Source organism: Erythrolamprus reginae, chromosome 6, assembly GCF_031021105.1.
Source record: "Erythrolamprus reginae isolate rEryReg1 chromosome 6, rEryReg1.hap1, whole genome shotgun sequence".
Taxonomy (NCBI): domain Eukaryota; kingdom Metazoa; phylum Chordata; class Lepidosauria; order Squamata; family Dipsadidae; genus Erythrolamprus; species Erythrolamprus reginae.
In genome coordinates, this window is record NC_091955.1 from 5,476,175 (window position 1) to 5,498,942 (window position 22,768).

General features: G+C 42.3%; 1 protein-coding gene across 1 annotated transcript in view; it reads left to right on the forward strand.

Annotated features, from left to right (window-relative positions):
* LRRK2 (leucine rich repeat kinase 2) overlaps positions 1–22,768 on the forward strand; it is a 102,441-nt gene that overhangs the window by 75,278 nt on the left and 4,395 nt on the right. Inside the window, exons 39-50 of the mRNA XM_070755149.1 lie at positions 326–426; positions 1,522–1,712; positions 2,709–2,869; positions 4,161–4,331; positions 5,882–5,982; positions 8,590–8,784; positions 10,579–10,772; positions 13,570–13,642; positions 14,531–14,715; positions 15,701–15,853; positions 19,751–19,959; positions 21,901–21,972. Of these exons, the coding sequence (XP_070611250.1) occupies positions 326–426; positions 1,522–1,712; positions 2,709–2,869; positions 4,161–4,331; positions 5,882–5,982; positions 8,590–8,784; positions 10,579–10,772; positions 13,570–13,642; positions 14,531–14,715; positions 15,701–15,853; positions 19,751–19,959; positions 21,901–21,972 (1,806 nt within the window). The remainder of the gene's footprint in view (positions 1–325; positions 427–1,521; positions 1,713–2,708; positions 2,870–4,160; positions 4,332–5,881; positions 5,983–8,589; positions 8,785–10,578; positions 10,773–13,569; positions 13,643–14,530; positions 14,716–15,700; positions 15,854–19,750; positions 19,960–21,900; positions 21,973–22,768) is intronic.

Below are 22,768 nucleotides of genomic sequence, written 5' to 3' on the forward strand. Positions count from 1 at the left end.
CATACATACCATGCATAGAATTGTAAAGGCCTAAGGGGAGAAGGAATCTTAATTCCCCCATGCCTGGCGGCAGAGGTGGGTTTTAAGGAGCTTACGAAAGGCAAGGAGGGTGGGGGCAATTCTAATCTCTGGGGGGAGTTGGTTCCAGAGGGCCGGGGCCGCCACAGAGAAGGCTCTTCCCCTGGGTCCTGCCAAGCGACGTTGGTTAGTTTATGCTTAAGACTTTCCACCGTTTTTGTAGCCCGTCTTTGGACCCGTTCAATTTTGTCAATATAAATCCAGGAAATGAAAAATAAAATACTGTCTCATGTTTTCTGTTGGAAAGGTGACGGTGGGTTTGGATCTGTGTACCGTGCTGTGTATAATGGCGAAGAAGTTGCCGTGAAGGTTTTTAATAAGCACACGTCTCTCAGGCTTTTGAGACAGGTGAGTCCATTCACAGTCTGCGAATAAATCACAGTTTAGAACTAAGACGCCTTCAACAAGATCTAAGTATTGCCCACAAGATCATATGCTGCAACGTCCTGCCTGTCAGGGGACTACTTCAGCTTCAACCACAACAACACAAGAGCACACAACAGATTTAAACTTAATATTAACCGCTCCAAACTTGACTGTAAAAAATATGACTTCAGTAGCCGAGTTGTCGAAGCGTGGAACTCATTACTGGACTCCATAGTGTCATCCCCAAACCCCCAACACTTTACCCTTAGATTATCTACGGCTGACCTCTCCAGATTCCTAAGAGGTCAGTAAGGGGCGAATACAAATGCACCAGCGTGCCTTCCATCCCCTGTCCTATTGCTCTCCTAAGGAGTAACACACTTGCATGGGTGTGGTTTGTGCTGGGTGGTTTGTTAGAGTGGTTGGCGGTTTGTGAGTTGGTGGTTTAGTGGTTTGTGGGGTGGTTGCAGTGGTGGATGTAATAGTAGTGTATGATAGTACAGTGGCACCTCTACCAACGAACGCCTCTACTTACAAACTTTTCTAGATAAGAAATGGGTGCATAGGCAGCAACAACTGAGAGATTATTATCAAAGGAAATGAGGCCACCTGTGGTTGGGTGGGGCTGTGGTCATTAGTGAGGCTGCTATAAATAGCAGCCTGTGGGTTTGGCCATTGTGGAGGATTATCTGATCGTTGTGTTTCGTGACTGCCTTGCTGACTTTGACCTTTGTGTGCTGATTTTTCCCCGCTTTGAAACTAAACCAGAGCAAAGTGTGTTTCACTTTGTGAAAGAAGAAGGACTGTGAATTGCCTCACAGCTGCAAGCTAAGTATCTCAGAACTGATAAGGGACTTGTACAAATTGCCAGTTTGTTTGGAGACGAGTGCTCTTTGCTATACCAAAAGAGGGCTTGGTTTAAGTGAATTTCCGTTATAAAGAACATTGTTTTGAATTTTCAAACGTGTGTGTGTGTGAAATTTGTACCTGTGAATTTTCAGGAGGAGTCTACCAGAGAGCCCGACAGAACAGAGGCAAGCTGTACTTTCACTTTCACTTTCACTTTGCTGTACCTAGGAACTGACGGTGCTTTGCCACCTTCACCACCCTAGCCTGGTATTCCTGATGGCCGCGGCTGTGCGTCCCCGGATGCTTGTCATGGAATTAGCCCCCAAGGGGTCTTTGGATGGGTTGCTCCAGCAAGAAAATGCAGGTCTAACCAGGACCTTACAACACCGGATAGCTCTGCATGTGGCAGACGGCTTGAGGTAAAAAAATAAAATAAAAATAGAAAAACCCCTTCCGTTTCCAGTATGTCTGTATGAAGGTATCTCTATGTGTCTCTGTCCATCGACATCTATAAGGGGTGTCCAATAACAATAACACTTAGACATATATAGATGTACTGTGTTTCCCCGAAAATAAGACACTGCCTTATATTAATTTTTGCTCCAAAAGTTGTGCTACGTCTTATTTTCGCGGGGGGGGGGGGGGGGGGGCTTATATTTCTCAAATGAGACAAATTCATAGGCAGAAAAGCTGACACCCCCAAAGAAAGTGTATACCGTACGGTACACTGATTACGGTAAGGTGCCTGTCAGTATGGCACACACACACACAAACAACGGCACTTATATGGTACAACACTGTACTCCCGCTATTGCAGCTTCCGGCCACCAGAGGAACTACAGTCTGCACACTGTAGTGGAGACTGTAATGGCGGTGAGACAGCAGCAGACTGTGTCTGCTGTACTGGACGGTACAAAGCGATGGAAGGGGCCAACAGGGGACGCCATATTATTACAGTACCGCTATGAACAGCTTTGAATGGTACCGTATGTTTTTCCACCGTACCGTATGTAAACTTGACTACGCTTTATTTTCGGGGGGTGCCTTATATTAGCAAATTCTGCAAAACCTCTGACATGCCTTACTTTCGGGGTACGTCTTATTTTCGGGGAAACAGGGTATATAGTAACTATGAGTGGGACCTTGCAGTCCTAGTAGAAAACCATCACTGTTCTATGCTCTATCTTTTGTTCTAAGTAGAGTTTCCTGTTTCCTGTTACAGTTAAGCAGTTAAGCAGTAAAACACATGGTGATTGTACTCTTCGTTGGCTTTGTGGTGCTCTATATAAACAGAAGTCCACAAGTCTTCGATTTGCCCTTGCTCTAAATCTTTGGGATAGAAGCACCCGCCATAGGTACCTGGTGTTATTTCTGCTCTTCTCTTGTGCATCTATTGTCTTTCTTTTTCGTCGTAGGTACCTCCATTCTTCAATGATCATCTATCGCGACTTAAAGCCTCACAACGTCTTGCTCTTCACGCTGTACAACAATTCAGCGGTCATTGCCAAGATCGCCGATTACGGCATTTCCCAATATTGCTGCCGAATGGGAATAAAAACCTCCGAAGGAACGCCAGGTACCCACAACTCCGTAGCTCCTACACCTGGGTAACAAGGGCATTCCCAGGTCCCGCGGGTGGAATCGGAAGTTGTTGTTTTTTTATTATTTATTTTGTTCATTTATTTTATTCAACTTCTATTCAATCCCGAAGGACTTGGGGGCGGCTTACAACAATATAAAAGATACAAGTCCAATTAAAAAAGAAGTCAAATGTGGAAAGTCTAAAACTATAAACCCCAGTTTAAAAACCCACAACTCAAATAATCCAATCAACACACATGCATTACACATTTAGGCCATGACAGATGTCAATTTCGTGGCCCCCAGGGCTGCTGGCAAAGACAAGTCTTCGTAGCCTTTTGGAAGGCCAGTAGGGTAGAAGCAGTATGGACATCGGTGGAAATTGGTGCCATAGAGCCGGGGCAGCCACAGAGAAGGCCATCCCCCATGGCCCCGCTAACCTGCATCGCTTAGTCAATGGGACCTGGAGGAAGCCAATCCTGTATTTAATTTTATTTTATTTATTTATTTATTTATTTATTTATTTATTCATTCATTCATTCATTCATTCATTCATTTTATTTGTCAATTAAGTATAGGATAGTAGTTTATATAAATATAAATATAACATAGAAAGTAATGATTAAAAAAACGGTTTCCTGCCTAAGTAGGGGGTTGGACTAGAAGACCTCCTAGGTCCCTTCCAACTCTGTTGTTGTTGTTGCTATTATTATGTCAACACAACACAGCAAACGAGATCACTATGCTGGATTTTGTATTTCATCCCCAGTCGGGCGGTTCCCAAGCACCTAGGACTGCGTGATGTAGTGGCAAATTATGTTTGCCGATCCCAGTCAAGCGGCCTTTTGCAATTGACAGATGGAGATTTTGTCAATTCCGATGGTTTTCTATTATTATTATTATTATTATTATTATTATTATTATTAACTAGATTCAGAAAGTTCACAAGTTCCCTTTTTGGCTTGTTGATTGTCGCTTTTGCACATTATGTAGCCGTTGTTTATGTCTATGTGTCTGTTGATGTTGCCAACATACAAGGCTTAACTGGGTTATCCTATGGAGAAAACAGATATTTGTTATTATTAACGGGTCCCAACACTTTTCTTTTTCATAATTACCTTCTGGAGAATTTATGTTTCTTTCAAAAACATAAATAATATTTTGATTCTCTTGTTTATGTGTTTCAATTATCATTTAAGACTCTTTAATTAAAACAAGAACAACACCTGTTAAAGTAGAGACCATAATAATTAACAATTCGTGGATTTTTATTAATTTTTTTTAAGGATTTAGAGCACCAGAAGTTGCGAGAGGAAATGTTATTTACAACCAGCAAGCGGATGTTTATTCGTTTGGCTTGCTGCTGTATGACATTTTGACAGCTGGTGGGAGAATATTGGAGGGCATAAAATTTCCTAATGAATTTGATGAATTAGCTATCCATGGAAAACTGCCAGGTACGTTCCATTTTCCTTCCTGTCTGCTTATTACACACACTGTACATTTGTACCTCTGTAATATGCTGCAACGTCCTACCAGTCAATGAATACTTCAGCTTCAACCGCAATAACACAAGAGCACGCAACAGATTCAAACTTAATACGAACCGCGCCAAACTTGACTGTAAAAAAATATGATTTCAACAATTGAGTTATCGAAGTGTGGAACTCATTACCGGACTCAATTGTGTCAACCCCTAACCCCCAACATTTCTCCCTTAGACTCCCCACGATTGACCTCTCCAGGTTCCTAAGAGGCCAGTAAGGGGCCTACATAAGTGCACTGGAGTGCCTTTCGTCCCCTGTCCAATTGTCTTTCCTTTCTTTCACCTATTTTATTTTATTTTATGTATGCTGAGAGCATATGCACCAAGACAAATTCCTTGTGTGTCCAATCACACTTGGCCAATAAAAATTCTATTCTATCTTATATATTCTCTTCCTTTCATATATCCTCTCCTCTAAGTTCACTTTCACCCTCTTTTATATTATCACATGTCTATTTTTCTTCCTATGTACCGGTATTTGTGTATTGGACAAATGAATAAATAAAAAATAATAATAATAATCTACCTTATCGCTTGCTGTCCAGCAAATGTAAAAAGAAAACACAGAAACATGTGAATTCTGTTCAACAACCATAGTAGTTATTCAGCCAGTATTTATTTTTTTATTTATAAAATTTATATGCCACCCAACTCCCGAGGGACTCTGGGTGGCTAGTAGATAGCAGTGTGTACAAATTTGGTTATATTGTATACAGTATATCCAATTATACCTGTATTGTATTATACAGTGTTCCCTCGATTTTTGCGTGGGATGCGTTCCGAGACCGCCCGCGAAAGTTGAATTTCCACGAAGTAGAGATGCGGAAGTAAATGCACTATTTTTGGCTATGAACAGTATCACAAGCCTTCCCTTAACACTTTAAACCCCTAAATTGCAATTTCCCATTCCCTTAGCAACCATTTAGATCATCATGTTTATTTATTAAAGTTTATTTTAAAAAATATTTATTAAAGGTGGATGAAAGTTTGGCGATGACATATGACGTCATCAGGTAGGAAAAACCGTGGAATAGGGGGGAAAACCGCAAAGTATTTTTTAATTAATATTTTTGAAAAACCATGGTATAGACTTTTCACGAAGTTCGAACCCGCAAAAATCGAGGGAACACTGACTTTATAATTTTTTCTTTTTTATTAACTTAATTATATGTTACTAGAATGTTTAAACAAAATTCTTCTTTTCATCTAGGTTAATATGAATGAACTAAGAATATATTCTTTTTCTGTATTAAAAATTAACTTCTAAGAAGAGAGGGGTAATTGTAACCCCTACTGTGTGTTTAAATGTTTGTACGTTTGTGGGTGTTCTTTTATGAAAATTAATAAAGTTTTATAAAAATAAAATAAAAAAAAAAAAAAATAAACAGATTGTGCTTTTGCAAGACAAATATTAGTCTCTGTAACGATTCTCCAAATTAAGCTCAGAATTATCTATTCTAGATCCTGTCAAAGAGTACGGGTGTGCCCCCTGGCCAAGATTTGAAGATTTAATTAAGAAATGTTTGAAAGAAAACCCTCAAGAAAGACCTACATCTGACCAGGTAGGCTCAGTTAGAGATCGGCAAAAGAGAGACAGATGTTCCCATTGCTACATACAGTATTTTTGCCTTAGGAACTTTTGCATGCAAAAATATTTAGCAAAAGGTAGACAGTTTTATACGCTATTGTGTTATTGACTAATGTAACTAGTTTTGGTTGTCAAGATGTAAAAAAGATGTGGAGACTCTCGAAAGAGTGTGGAGAAGAGCAACAAAAAGGATTAGCGACCGGTTAGGTCCCACAGAGTTGGCCTTCTCCGGCTCCCGTCGACTAAACAATGTTGTTTGGCGGGACCCAGGGGAAGAGCCTTGTCTGTAGCGGCCCCGACCCTCTGGAACCAGCTCCCCCCGGAGATTAGAATTGCCCCCACCCTCCTTGCCTTTCGTAAAGTTCTTAAGACCCATCTCTGCCGTCAGGCATGGGGGAACTGAGACATCTCCCCCCGGGCCTATACAGTTTATATATGGTATGTTTGTGTGTATGTTTGCTTTTAATAATGGGGTTTTTAGAAATATAGAAACATAGAAGACTGACGGCAGAAAAAGACCTCATGGTCCATCTAGTCTGCCCTTATACTATTTTCTGTATTTTATCTTACAATGGATATATGCTTATCCCAGGCATGTTTAAATTCAGTTACTGTGGATTTACCAACCACGTCTGCTGGAAGTTTGTGCCAAGGATCTACTACTCTTTCAGTGAAATAATATTTTCTCATGTTGCTTTTGATCTTTCCCCCAACCAACTTCAGATTGTGTCCCCTTGTTCTTGTGTTCACTTTCCTATTAAAAACACTTCCCTCCTGAACCTTATTTAACCCTTTAATATATTTAAATGTTTCGATCATGTCCCCCCTTTTCCTTCTGTCCTCCAGACTATACAGATCGAGTTCATTAAGTCTTTCCTGATAAGTTTTATGCTTAAGACCTTCCACCATTCTTGTAGCCCGTCTTTAGTGTTTTTTAAATTATTAGATTTGTTCTTACATTGTCTTTGTTATTGTTGTGAGCCGCCCCGAGTCTACGGAGAGGGGCGGCATACAAATATAATAAATCAAATCAAATAAATAAATAAATTAGGGGACTGGAGGCTAAAACACAGGAGGAACAGCTGGAATTGGGTATGTTTAGTTTGAAGAAAAGAAGGACCAGGGGAGACATGATAGCAGTGGTCCAGTGTTTCAGGGGCTGTCACAAAGAAGAGGGAGTCAAGCTATTCTCCAAAGTACCTGAGGGCAGGACAAGAAGCAAATATTTTATTTATTTATTTGATTAATTTGATTTCTATGCCGCCCTTCTCTTGAGACTCGGGGCGGCTAACAGCACGTAGAAATCTAAATAAAATTTATAGTATTAAAATCCCCATAATTAAAAGTTAACAACAGATTCACCCATCATCCATCACACAGTGTTGGTTATGACCTATAAAGCCCTTCATGGCACCGGACCAGATTATCCCAGGGACCGCCTTCTGCTGCACGAATCCCAGCGACCAGTTAGGTCCCACAGTGGGTCTTCTCCGGGTCCCGTCAACTAAACAATGTTGCTTGGCGGGACCCAGGGGAAGAGCCTTCTCTGTGGCGGCCCCGGCCCTCTGGAACCAACTCCCCCCAGAGATTAGAATTGCCCCCACCCTCCTTGCCTTTCGTAAGCTGCTTAAAACCCACCTCTGCCGCCAGGCATGGGGGAATTGAGATACTCTTTCCCCCTAGGCCTTTACAATTTTATGCATGGTATGTCTGTACGTATGTTCGGTTTTTATAATAATGGGTTTTTAACTGTTTTTAGTATTGGATTATTATTATATGCTGTTTTATTACTGTTGTTAGCCGCCCCAAGTCTGCGGAGAGGGGCGGCATACAAATCCAATAAATAAATAAATAAACATTCATTCGTTCGATTAAAATTTCAGTGGGCCCAGGCCTGGCGGCAAAGGTGGGTCTTTAAAAGTTTACAGAAGGCAGGGAGAGTGGGAGCAGTACGGATATCCGAGGGGAGCTTATTCCATAGGGCCGGGGCCGCCACAGAGAAGGCTCTTCCCCTGGGCCCCGCCAGATGACATTGTCTGGCTGACAGGACCTGGAGAAGGCCGACTCTGTGGGACCTGACCAGCTGCTGGGATGTATGAGGCAGAAGACGGTCCCGTAAATATGATGGAAACTAATCAAGGAGAGAATCGAACTAGAACTAAGGAGAAATTTCCTGACAGTTAGAACAATTAATCAGTGGAACAGCTTGCCTCCAGAAGTTGTAAATGAAAAGAAGGACCAGGGGAGACATGATAGCAGTCTTCCAATATCTCAAGGGTTGCCTCAAAGAAGAGGGAGTCAAGCTATGCTCCAAAGCACCTGAGAGTAGAACCAGAAGCAATGGATGGAAATTAATCAAGGAGAGAAACAACTTAGAACTAAGGAGAAATTTCCTGACAGTTAGAACAATTAATCAGTGGAACAGCTTGCCTCCAGAAGTTGTAAACGCTCCAACACTGGAAATTTTTAAGAGGAGATTAAATAACCCTGGTGTAGGGTTTCCTGCCTAAGCGGGGTCAGACTAGAAGACCTCCAAGGTCCCTTCCAAGTCCATTCTATTCTATTCTGTTCTAATGTGCAGGTTTATGAAATGTTGAACTCTGCAGAACTGGTTTGTTTCCTGAGACACATTCCCGTGCCCTCTCCTTACGGGTCGGAGTGCATGGTGGCTACAAACCAAAGTAACAACAAAACCGGGATCTGGATCGGAAGTGGTGGCAGAGGGGAAGCCCAGCTGTCATTTGTCGACGTAAACACAAATGAACACACCTGCGAAGTAGGTTTCAAGGTTGACCTTCAAACTGATGCTTCGGTATACGTTGAATCCGGGAGAGGGGAATTGCTATGAGCGCTATTTGCATGTAGCCAAAACGAATTCTTTCTAGAAAGTCAAGGTCGTTCTTTGTCTTCACACTCCTGCACCTGCATGGAAGGAGATGGGTGGATCTGCAATTTTGTGTTATATCATTATATAGTGCTACCACCATTTCTCATCTTTGCCATCTGGCTTGCAAAGCTTGAATCAAATTCGCTTGTTTCTATTTTTCCCAAATTAACCAATTACTAATACATACATAATGTATCTCTTAATTTTCTATCCAATCATAAAAACTCCCCCAGATTTTATAATAATCAGAGTCTTGTTTATCTTTAAGTTTCAAAGTCCATCTACTCATCTCTGCACAATCCATAATTTTTCTCAAAACTTCCCTTTCCGTTGGTATCCTATTTAATTTCCAACATTGTGCATATACAATCCTAGCTGCAGTACCTATGTGTATAATTAAATATGTCTCTTCTTTATCAAAATTATCTGGTAAAATACCCAGAAGGTATATCTCGGATCTAAAATCAATAGTCTTTCTTAAAATCTTCTGAATCCAATGTTGAATTTGTGTCCAAAATTTTCGTGCTTCCGGACAAGTCCACCACATGTGATAGAATGAACCAGGTAACTCACTGCATTTCCAACAGTTCATAGCCAGCTTGATGTCACTCATGTTGGGGGCAATAGTGGACCACTCCTGGAACAGTCAGCATCACCGTTCTGGTATCAGGAAGGCCGATGTGCATAGAAACATAGAAGACTGACGGCAGAAAAAGACCTCATGGTCCATTTAGTCTGCCCTTATACTATTTCCTGTATTTTATCTTACAATGGATATATGTTTATCCCAGGCATGTTTAAATTCAGTTACTGTGGATTTACCAACCACGTCTGTTGGAAGTTTGTTCCAAGGATCTACTGCTCTTTCAGTAAAATAATATTTTCTCACGTCGCTTCTGATCTTTCCCCCAACTAACCTCAGATTGTGTCCCCTTGTTCTTGTGTTCACTTTTCTATTAAAAACACTTCCCTCCTGGACCTTATTTAACCCTTTAATATATTTAAATGTTTCGATCATGTCCCCCCTTTTCCTTCTGTCCTCCAGACTCTACAGATTGAGTCCATTAAGTCTTTCCTGATGCTTAAGACCATCCACCATTCTTGCAGCCCGTCCTTGGACCCGTTCAATTTTGTCAATATCTTTTTGTAGGTGAGGTCTCCAGAACTGAACACAGTATTCCAAATGTGGTCTCACCAGCGCTCTATATAAGGGGATCACAATCTCCCTCTTCCTGCTTGTTCTACCTCTAGCTATGCAGCCAAGCATCCTACTTGCTTTTCCTACTGCCCGACCACACTGCTCACCCATTTGGAGACTGTCAGAAATCACGACCCCTAAATCCTTCTCTTCTGAAGTTTTTGTTAACACAGAACTGCCAATGCAATACTCAGATTGAGGATTCCTTTTCCCCAAGTGCATTATTTTACATTTGGAAACATTAAACTGCAATTTCCATTGCTTTGACCATTTATCTAGTAAAGCTAAATCATTTACCATATTACAGACGCCTCCAGGAATATCAACCCTATTGCACACTTTAGAGTCATCGGCAAATAGGCAAACCTTCCCTACCATTGCAGGTGTGAGATTTCGGCGATTTTCAGGCTTTGTTTTTTTTTTTTTAAAAAATGAATTCGTGGTCCAAAGTTTCCTCTTTTTCTCCCCTCCTCCTCTTCTCACAGGACGTCGACGATATGAGGATATTGTGCTTGGCCTTGGTGACATTTTTGGCAGAGAAGGAGAACTGGGTGGTTGCGGGAACCCAGTCCGGAGCCCTCTGGGCCTTTCACACCCAAGATGGAGAACGCAAGCATCAGTTTCACACGATGACGGATTCGGTCACCTGCCTTTATTGCAGCCCCTTGTCAAAGCATAAGTACGTGTCGGGCACAAAAGAGCGGATCCTTTTGTGAAGGTCTAAATTAAATTGATTTTTTGCTTAAAAAAAAAAAATACCCGATGCGTGTTGTGAGTGCTCCTCGTCCACTTCTGATAATGATAGATTCTAAGAATAGAATAGAATAGAATTTTATTGGCCAAGTGTGATTGGACACACAAGGAATTTGTCTTGGTGCACATGCTCTCAGCGTACATAAAAGAAAATATACATTTGTCAAGAATCATATGGTACAACACTTAATGATTGTCATAGGGGTCAAATAAGCAATGAAGAAGCAATATTAATAAAAATCTTAGGATATAAGCAACAAGTTACAGTCATACAGTCAACATGGGAGGAAATGGGTGATAAGAATGATGAGAAAAACTAGTAGAATAGAAGTGCAGATTTAGTAGAAAGTCTGACAGTGTTGAGGGAATTATTTGTTTAATAGAGTGATGGCGTTCGGGAAAAAACTGTTTTTGTGTCTAGTTGTCTTGGTGTGCAGTGCTCTGAAGCGACGTTTTGTGGGTAGGAGTTGAAACAGTTTGTGTCCAGGATGTGAGGGGTCAGTAAATATTTTCCCCGCCCTCTTTTTGACTCGTGCAGTATACAGGTCCTCAATGGAAGGCAGATTGGCAGCAATTGTTTTTTCTGCAGTTCTGATTCTCCTCTGAAGTCTGTGTCGATCCTGTTGGGTTGCAGCACCAAACCAGACAGTTATAGAGGTGCAGATGACAGACTCAATGATTCCTCTGTAGAACTGTATCAGCAGCTCCTTGGGCAGATTGAGCTTCCTGAGCTGGCGCAGAAAGAACATTCTTAAGGAGGATGAATTAGGTCCATCCTTGTCCCCTGGGCCAGTGGGTTTGCCAGCTGATGAAGAGAGTGAGAGTGAGGGAGAAATAGACCCCGAATCTACGGAGAGGGGCGGCATACAAATCTAATAAATAATAATAATGAACCTGAGGAACCACCAGAGGTGGCAGATATGTCAATTAGGGATTGGTCCGAGTCAGAGGACGAAGGGGACATTAGAGATAATGATTTTAATTTTTATTTAATTTATTTTGTCCAATGCATAACAATACACAACGAAGGTTATAGAGGTTATACTCGAGTAAAATATATTAGAGAAAGAATAGAAGTGAAAATTTAGGAATACAATACAGTGGTACCTCAACATACGAGTTTAATTTGTGCCAGACCCGAGCTCGTAAGTCAATCAACTCGCATCTCGAACGAATGCCTTTAGACTTTGTTTTTCGCGCCGAGATAACCAGAAGCAAGGATTCTTGTGCCACCTAGTGGAAGCTCGGCTCGTATCCCGAATTTGAGATCGGGTGTCGAACAGAAATTTTGCTCGCGTCGTGTCTCGTAACTTGGAATACTTGCATGTGGAGCAGCTCGTATCTAGAGGTACTACTGTATATCAATTAGAAAATAGAACGATATTATGAGAGTAGTATAAGAAGAATAGAAGAATAGTAGATATGGTATAGGAGATATAGGAGAGACAACAGGACAGGGGACAGGAGGCACGCTAGTGTACTTATGCACGCCCCTTACTGACCTCTTAGAAATCTGGAGAGGTCAACTGTGGATAGTCTGAGGGTAAAATGTTGTGGGTTAGGGGAAGATACTACGGAGTCCAGTAATGAGTTCCATGCTTTGACAACTCGATTACTAAAGTCGTATTTTTTTACAGTCCAATTTGGAGCGGTTAATATTAAGCTTGTATCTGTTGTGTGCTCTTGTGTTGTTGTGGTTGATGCTTAGATGCTTAATTCAGGAGATTACAAAGCAGAGAACAACACTTGTGTGGTAAAAGGAAGTAGTTTGTAGTTTTAACTCTAGGGGTTTGCTGACCACTCGTAGCAGGTATATAAGCCAGGCCTTCTGGGTAATTCTGGGTGGAGTTTCAACATTGCTTTCATGGACGCTGTGATAGATCTGGGGTCCCAGAAATGTTCCCCGAAATGCCTGATTTCTGCTCTGGAAAACTCATGTCCTAGTAGCTGCATGTCCTGCCAGAATGTGGTGAGCTGATTGTATTACCTCTGACTCATGCCTGGTTTATCTTGCTGGAATGCAATTAGCCCTGACTCTGGTGTCTTTCCCAGAGGCCTATCTGAACACTCTGCAGCTGTGAAAACCTATTTCAATGAACTTTCAAAGGCTGACTTTGCTTGTAAATGTGGCCTTTTCATATAAAGATTGTAATTCAAAGCATGAATCGTGGGGTTTCACCTTGTGTTTCAATCTGATAAGCTTGGACTCGAATTATGTGTAGGAATCTTCCCAACTAGAGCTGGGATTAGAGTTTGATAACGGTCAATGGAATTCAAAGTGGGTTGGGCTTAGTTTGCTTCTGGCTACTCAGAGATTCTAGGCTACTACCTCTTTTGACCCCACTCCTCAAATTCTCCTTCTCTTACAAGATGGCTGAATTTCAGATTCTATTCCATTGTCCACATTGCTTCAAAATGGCCTTAAAAATATAGAAGAGTTGATTATTAATGAGTGGACTTTAGTTATTCATCCATATTTAGACACCGTGTGACGGGAATTATTGCTAACATTTGACACTGGCCTAATTGTGGGGCTGTTTTGAGGTTGACATATTTCATTTGTCCTTTTAGTAAATGGACTGTCAATTTCAGCTTTTCTTATTTCCAGGGTTAAACATTTAACCACATGGCTTCAACGCTTTAGGTCTTATTTCATTGAATTCATTTAATGCACTTGATTTTAAATTTAATTCATTTGTGCATTTCCCCCCCTTTAATTTCAGCAAATACAGGAATGTCTTTTTGGTTGGTACGGCCCATGGACAGCTGGCCATTTTTGAGGATCGGGCAGTCAAGGTACATATCCACTCCAGTCTTCCAGGAGACACGTAATTAATGGCGACAGGTTTCTAATAAACCCTTCCTTTGTATTAATACAGAAAAGTTTACATTCTTAAATTTTGACAGATGCTATTCACATAATAGCAGGACGAGAGGGAGCAATGAAATGAAACAGAATTGTATTTGTAACGGGTCCAAAGATGGACCACAAAAAATGGTGGAAGGTCTTAAGCATCAAACGTATCAGGAAAGACTCAATGAACTCCATCTGTATAGTCTGGAGGACAGAAGGAAAAGGGGGGACATGATCGAAACATTTAAATATGCTAAAGGGTTAAATAAGGTTCAGGAGGGAAGTGTTTTTAATAGGAAAGTGAACCCAAGAACAAGGGGACACAATCTGAAGTTAGTTGGGGGAAAGATCAAAAGCAACATGAGAAAATATTATTTGACGGGAAGAGTAGTAGATGCTTGGAACAAACTTCCAGCAGACGTGGTTGGTAAATCCACAGGAACTGAATTTAAACATGCCTGGGATAAACATAGATCCATCTTAAGATAAAATACAGGAAATAGTATAAAGGCAAACTAGATGGACCATGAGGTCTTTTTCTGCCGTCAATCTTCTATGTTTCTATGTATTCTAGGTGAGGTTTAACTAAGGCTTTATAGAGTGGTATTAGTACCTCCCTAGTCCCAGTCCTCAGTTGTATCCTTCTTTAAATGCAACTTTCCTCCAGAGGTTGTGCGTGCTTCTTCACTGCAGGCTTTTAAGAAGAAATTGGACAACTACGTGTCCAGAATGACACAAGGTCTTCTAAAGGGGCTTGGATTAGAAGACCTTCAAGGATCTTTGCAATCCCATTATTCTGTGTTGATTTCTTCCTTGTGTTTTCTCTGCAGAGCAATAGTGCTACACCTTTAAGGACGTTTCACGTCGGAAGTGACAGCACTCCACTGATGTGTTTAAGTGAATCAAATTCTTCTTCTGGCAGAAGTACCATCTGGGGCGGTTGTGGGTCCAAAATACTAGCGTTGTCCAGCGATTTGTCTACCCACAAACTCATTGAGACCAAGACAAGCCAGCTGTACGTTTGTCTTGTTTATATTTTACTGGGTTCCCCCCCCCCTCTCTTCTACCCACATTCCTATAAAAAAAAACATGATTTAATTTATATTCACTCTTGCCTGGAAAAAAACCGTCTGCGCAGATGATCTTGATTGTGTATTTTCCATGGCACGTTGAGGGTTAGGAGAGAGATAATGACAGATAGATGGAGATAAATAATAGCTAGCTAGCTAGATTGGATGGATGGATGGATGGATAGATAGATAGATAGATAGAGAAAGATAGATAGATAGATAGATAGATAGATAGATAGATAGATAGATAGATAAAGATAGATAGATAGATAGATAGATAGATAGATAGAGAAAGATAGATAGATAGATAGAGATAGATAGATAGATAGAGAGAGAGACAGACAGACAGACAGACAGATAGATAGATAGAGATAGAAGATAGATAGATAGAAGGGACAACTTCCCAGCCGCAATGAGAGAGTCATTATTCTGTCAGCAGATCAGGTTCGCTTATCACTGTCAGGTTTCCAAGTAACATACCCGTAGCAAACAAAACTCTGAGACAGGCAGTTTCCTGGTACAGGCCGGTGGAAAACCATCTCTGTTTTTTTGCCATCCATAGGCTTTCCTGAAGCCTGGAAAGTGTAAAAACGGCCTCCCCCACCATCCAGAAGGCCGAAAATCGGCTGGCCAGCGTGTACATACATGCACGCTGGAGCTGACATAGGTTCGCCATCATGGACCTAGAGGAATGACCTTGGTTCCCACGAGAAAGTATTTTGTTTTGACTACAACACCCCGACTATTTCTATTTCCCCTCTCTCTATACTTCTTCGCTGGCGTATCAGCACTGAAATTTCAAAATGGCCTCTGTCAGGCCAGCTCCAGGGTTGACGATCCCCTAAATCAGTTTGTATGCATTGTAGCTTGTGTTGCAAATGCCACACAATATCATTTTCTGATTCCTTTTGCTTTGTTTGCTCGTCCCAGGTTATGTCACAAGGACTACTGCAACGCCAATATTATTTCTATAGCGGTAGACAAATTCATCTACTTGGCAAAGAAGGAGAGCTATTTCATTGAGATTTGGGACAAAAAGACGGAGAAGCTTTGCGAACTGATTGACTGCGTGCATCTGCTCAAGTGAGTATCGGATATAGCAATAGCTATAGCATTTAGACTTATATACCGCTTCACAGTGCTTTACAGCCCTCTCTAAGCGGTTTATTTAGAGGAAACTTTTTTACATACAGTGATCCCTCGAGTTTCGCGATCTCGATCTTCGCGAAACGCTATATCGCGATTTTAAAAAAAAATTAATTAAAAAAAAAACCACTTCCGCGTTTGGCTTCGGGAGTCAGCTGGGAAGCGGCGCGGCTGTTTTAAAAGGTCGCAGCCGGCCTGGGGGGCTTCCCAGCACCCCCCCGAACCCGGGTTGGGGGTTAGGGGGGTGCTGGGAAGCCCCCCAGGCCGGCTGCGACCTTTTAAAACAGCCGCGTCGCTTCCCAGCTGAGTCCTGAAGCCAGACGCCAAAGGCGAACTTCCGCGTTTGGCTTCAGGACTCAGCTGGGAAGCGGCGCGGCTGTTTTAAAAGGTCGCAGCCGGCCTGGGGGGCTTCCCAGCACCCCCCCGAACCCCCAACCTGGGTCTTCCCGGCCGCCCACGCAAAGGGGAAACCCTGGCTCCTCGCTGATGCCCGCCGCTCGCCCGCCCGCCAGCAAGAGGGGGAAGACCCAGGGAAGGTTCCTTCGGCCGCCCAGCAGCTGATCTGCTCGGTAGCGCAGCAGCAGCGAGGAGCCGAATCGGGGTTTCCCCTTTGCGTGGGCGGCGGGGAACGCAAACTCCACCATCTACGCATGCGCGGCCATAGAAAAAAAGGGCGCGCATGCACAGATGGTGTTTTTACTTCCGCAACCCTACATCGCGAAAAATCGATTATCGCGACGGGTCTTGAAACGGAACCCTCGCGATAATAGAGGGATCACTGTATACACTGAGAGTATATGCACCAAAGACAAATTCATTGGGTGTCCAATCACGCTTGGGCAATAAAGAATTCTCTTCTCTTCACCTCTCCTCTTTTCATTTTATATCATCTTAATAATCTCTTATCTTTGCCTTATCTTATCCTTGCCTTTCGCAAACTTCTGAAAACCCACCTTTGTCACCAGGCTTGGGGAAACTGACATACCCCTAGCTGTTCCATTTCATGTATGGTTTGTCTGAACTGTATGATTGTTTTTTATAAGGGTTTTAAAATTGTTTTTAATATTGGATTTCTATCTTGTGTGCCGCTCTGAGTCCTCGGAGAGGGGCGGCATACAAATCTAATAAATTATTCTTATTCTTATTATGTCAATACAACACAGCAAATGAGATCACTATGCTGGATTTCGTATTTCATCACCAGTCGGGCGCTTCCCAAGCACCTAGGACTGTGTGATATAGCGGTGAATTATTATTATTATTATTATTATTATTATTATTATTATTATTATTATTATTAGTATTATTATTATTATTATTATTATTATGTCAATACAACACAGCAAATGAGATCACTATGCTGGATTTCGTATTTCATCACCAGTCGGGCGCTTCCCAAGCACCTAGGACTGCGTGATGTAGCGGTGAATTATTATTATTATTATTATTATTATTATTATTATTATTATTATTATTATTACCGTGTTTCCCCGAAAGTAAGGCAGTGTCTTACTTTCTTTTTATCCCCAAAAGCCCCACTATGTCTTACTTTCGGGGTATGTCTTATATTGTCCCGGGCAAGGGTTGTATAAATACATTAGTAAACATGAAATAACAAATGCTATCTTTAGAATCACTTCCCAAACATAATATACAAAAAAACCCCAAGCGTGTCACATAGTTCGGTTTAAAAAAAAATTGACCTGTTGTGGATTTCTACCGTTTTTGCATATCTTTGCCAACAAATGTTACCACAACTTCTACAGGGATCCTACTAGCATATTATAGAGAGAGACTTTATTTCAGTATACAGAATGTAACTTTTTCCATATTCACTGAGCCATAGAGTTATCCATCAGTTTCTCCTAATGTTATTTAGTTTTAAACATTCTTCAAAAAACTAAAAAGCAAAAGAAAGTATGTACTGCTTGCCTATTTTACATAAATAAAATATACTCATTTCTGGCCAAAATGTAACATTTCCTTATAATACACACACACACACATTCACATATATATATAAATAAGCCTGCAACAATATTAAAATTATGAGTAAACAAATTTCAAATATTAATTCCAAGTTAATTACAGCAATAGCAACATATTCTATAATTTTAATTACATTCAAACAGAATTTTAATTTTGATGGAATAGTAAACTTTTATAGCCCTATATTAAGAAAAATCATCAAAGCTCATTGTTTTATATTTGTTTGATCAATATATTTTTCCTGATTCTACTCTGCCACATAGTTTTCTACAGCAATTTTAAGTTATGTACCAGAGATCCAGTTTTATTATGAGTTTAAATGAGAAGTTATGTAGTCACTTTCAATTTATGGATAAGCCCTTCAGCATGAAACTGGATACAATGGATAAAACAAAATGATATCTTAGCTGGTAATTCGGTATTTCAAGGAATACCTTCTCTATTATGGAGGAATATGAAACCTTCAGACATTTTCAACTATTTTCTTCCAGGTGCTTCCTATCCCACTCATGTTTGAGGGAAGCATGCATGGTACCCACATAAGACTACTTACGGGACCATATCCTGCCACATACCTCCCAGAGACCAATCAGATCACACGGGGTTGGCCTTATCCAAGTCCCGTCAACTAAGCAAGTGCAGGTTGGCAGGCCAGCGGGAGAGGGCCTTCTCTGTTCTGCCCTGGCCCTTTGGAACCAACTACCCTCGATATTCCTCCCTCCCCTCCCCACCCGCGCGCCTGCTTCACCTCGCTAAATAGGGTCTAGCGCCTGAGGGAGGATGAGAAATTTAACGGCCATGGGGAAAGGCAACCGAGCGAGACTCGTGAGGTAAACTCGTTTCTCAGCATGGACCAGCAAAAGGCGGCGGCGGGAGGGAATACAAAGAACAACTGGAGAGATGGAGCCGTACTGGGCTACCCAGGCTTCAAAGAAAAAAGTTCGCTTCAGGGCAAGGGGGCGCAACCGACGCCGCTTTCGTATGACCCCAGAATCCCTCTAAGTTCCAGTTGCTAACAAAACAAGCCGCGGAGATCGGTCTGTGCGCCCACCTCCTGCCTTTCTGAGGGGACAACTCCGACACCTTCCCCCCTTCCCGGCCCCGCTCGCTCCCGCAGGTTTCCACTGCGGTCTCACCCTTTCGCTTGCTCTACCCGTTCCCCCTCCTTCCGAGGCCCCTTAACGAACTTTAACCGCTTCTTCCTCGACGACTGCCTCTCTTTCTTCGTCGCTCCCCGCGCCCCACCACCCGGCTTCAGCTTGAGGAGAGGCGAGTCCTTTTTCCTTCGGCTGGCTGCCTTTGCACAGGGCCCGGCGGCGGGCAAGGTGCGTAAGAAAACCCCGGGCAAGAAGAGCCCTCCGGGAACGGCTCCCCCCCCCCGCAATACCCCCGTGTTTTCCTGAAAGTAAGACATATGTCTTACTTTCGGGGTACGGCTTATATTAGCCGACCCCCCTGAAACCCCCCATATGTCTTACAATCGGGGGTGTCTTACTATCGGGGAAACACGGTAGTAGTATTAGTAGTATTAGTAGTAGTATTAGTATTATTAGTATTATTAGTATTATTATTATTAATCTTCCAAATGAAAGAACATGATTTGACACGGTATACCATTTAACTTTTTTGTTACTATATCGAAGTATAAAACACAAAGGGGAGGGGAGGAAGCATGAAAAATCAGACACAGTTTAGACCAGGGGTCTCCAAACTTGGTCCCTTTAAAACCTGTGGACTTCAACTCCCAGAATTCTCCAGCCAGCATAGAATTCTGGGAGTTGAATCCACAAGTCTTAAAGTGGCCAAGTTTGGTTTAGACCTGACGTGCGCTCCTGTTTTTTTCAGAGCGGGAATCCCGGAACTGAATACAGAATCAAAACAAAAACTCTCTTACCCAGGGAGAGTGAAGAGCATCTGCCTTCAGAAAAATACGGCCTTGTGGGTCGGCACAGGAGGAGGCCACCTCTTACTACTCGACCTGTCCACGCGCCTCCCCATATGGATCATACATGATTTCTGCCATTCGGTGAGATTCATGATGACAGCCCAACTAGGTAAATGAGTGAATCGTATATATACCAAAAAAATCCCTCATCACTCTTGGTTTTAGCATCAAGAAGTTTTACTCTGTGTTTGCTTGATTTGGACTTTGGCCTTTACTTTAAGTACAAGGAAGAAATATTGTACATACAGGTAGTCCTTGTTAGTACAGGGTACATGGTTGTTAGGGATTGCCATTGTAAACTGCATATTGTACACTTGTACCAAACTTGTACTGTCACTTTAAATGTTACAGTTGCTACTGTAAAACTGTACTGTCACTTAAAGGGTTAACTTGTACTTGAAGAGTTAATATTCAAGCCTGTTTCGTCACTTCCTCATTGAAGCTATAAAAGCTCATTATTCTGCTCGGTCATTTCCTTTACTTTTGCCTGGGGGAGTTGTGTTTAAGCTTCGTGCTTGTATAAGCTTCATGCTTATTATCTATATTATATTTGCTTTGTGCTTTTATCTTGTAATTGCTCAGTGCGTATTATTCTGTATTTGCTTCGTGCTTATTCTGGGTTGTTTCTATATTTTGTTTATATGTAAATAATACTTATTTAACCAAGTCTGTGTCTTGGCTTTATCACACATCCACGCTCTGTTAAAATTTTCTGCTCAGTATTGTCGAAGGTTTCAGAGCCTAGCTAACCAAGACAAGCCAAAAGTCCTTGATTTATGACCTCACCATTGAGTCCAAAACATGTGTTGCTAAGTGAGAAATTTGCTAAGTATGTTTTGTCCCTTTTTTTTTGCCACCATTGTTAAGGGAATCAGTATAGTTGACAAGACGGAGTGGCTGTGGGTTGTGCCTCCCAAGGACAATTCCATCTGTCCATCCATCACCCTGGGGGGGGAATTGCTGACCCCCTCAGAGAGGGTCCGCAACTTGGGCGTCCTTCTCGACCCACAGCTAACATTAGAGAACCATCTTTCAGCTGTGGCGAGGAGGGCGTTTGCCCATGTTCGCCTGGTGCACCAGTTGCAGCCCTATCTGGACCAGGAGTCAATGCTCACAGTCACTCATGCCCTCATCGCCTCGAGGTTCGACTACTGTAACGCTCTCTACATGGGGCTACCTTTGAAGAGTGTTTGGAAACTTCAGATCGTGCAGAATGCAACTGCGAGAGCAATCATGGTCTTCCCCAAATATGCCCATGTCACTCCAACACTCCGCAGTCTGCATTGGTTGCCGATCAGTTTCCGGTCACAATTCAAAGTGTTGGTTATGATCTATAAAGCCCTTCATGGCATCGGACCAGAATACCTTTGGGACTGCCTTCTGCCGCACAAATCCCAGAGACCGATTAGGTCCCACAGAGTTTTAAGGAGTTTACGAAAGTGGGTTTTAAGGAGTTTAAGGAGTGGGTTTTAAGGAGTTTACGAAAGGCAAGGAGGGTGGGGGCAACTCTGATATCCGGGGGGAACTGGTTCCAGAGGGTCGGGGCCGCCACAGAGAAGGCTCTTCTCCTGGGTCCCGCCAAACAACATTGCTTAGTCGACAGGACCCGGAGAAGGCCAACTCTGTGGGACCTAACCTGTCGCTGGGATTCGTGCGGCAGAAGGCGGTCCCGGAGATATTCTGGTCCGATGCCATGAAGGGCTTTATAGGTCAAAACCAACACTGAATTGTGACCGGAAATTGATCAGCAACCAGTGCAGACTGCGGAGTGGGAAGACCATGATTGCTCTCGCAGCTGCATTCTGCACGACCTGAAGTTTCTGAACACTTTTCAAAGGAAGCCCCATGTAGAGAGCATTACAGTAGTCGAACCTCGAGGTGATGAGGGTATGAGTGACTGTGAGCAGTGAGTCCTGGTCCAGATAGGGCCGCAACTGGTGCACCAGGCGAACCTGGGCAAACGCCCCCCTCGCCACAGCTGAAAGACGGTTCTCTAATGTGAGCTGTGGATCGATGGTATTTTAATTGTGTTTTTTTCTTTTGATCCAAGGCACCCTCAAGAACGTTGTTCTAGTCCTGGGTTATAGCCACGAAGAGGAGAGTGAAGACGGATGTATTAAAGGTAAGCAGGAGTCTGTGTTTTTCGTTCTTTTTTTATTATTATTAATTTTTTAAAATATGAGACAAAACAAGACAAACAACATTTAACATGTAGAGGAGCTACCATTGCTCCGCTAAGCAAAGTCATGTCTCTAAAAAATGATAATTATACAAAACGTGTAGGACAAATTAAAAATGATCTGGAAATATGGAATCATTTACAATCATCCCTAGTTGGCAGGATTTCCACAGTTAAAATGAATATTCTTCCCAAAGTATTGTTTTTATTCCAAGATGAGCCGAGGTGGCGCAGCGGGTAGAGTGCGGTACTGCAGGCCACTAAAGCTGACTGCTAGATCTACAGGTCAGCGGTTCAAATCTCATCACTGGCTCAAGGTTGACTCTGTTGCGTGCTCTTGTGTTGTTGCGGTTGAAGCTGATAGTCATTGACCGGTAGGACGTTGCAGCATATGATCTTGTGGGCAATACTCAAATCGTGTTTTGGGCGCCGTAGTTCTAGGCTTTCTAGACCCAGGATTGTAAGTCTATTTTCGTAGGGTATTCTGCTTCGAGTGGAGGAGTGAAGGGCTCTTCTGGTGAAGTATCTTTGGACGTTTTCAAGGGTGTTGAAGTCCGAGATGTGGTATGGGTTCCAGACAGATGAACTGTATTCAAGGATGGGTCTGGCAAAAGTTTTGTAGGCTCTGGTGAGTAGCGTGAGATTGCCGGAGCAGAAGCTGCGTAGGATCAGGTTAACAACTCTAGAAGCCTTTTTTGGCGATATTGTTGCTGTGGGCTTTGGCACTTAGGTCATTTGA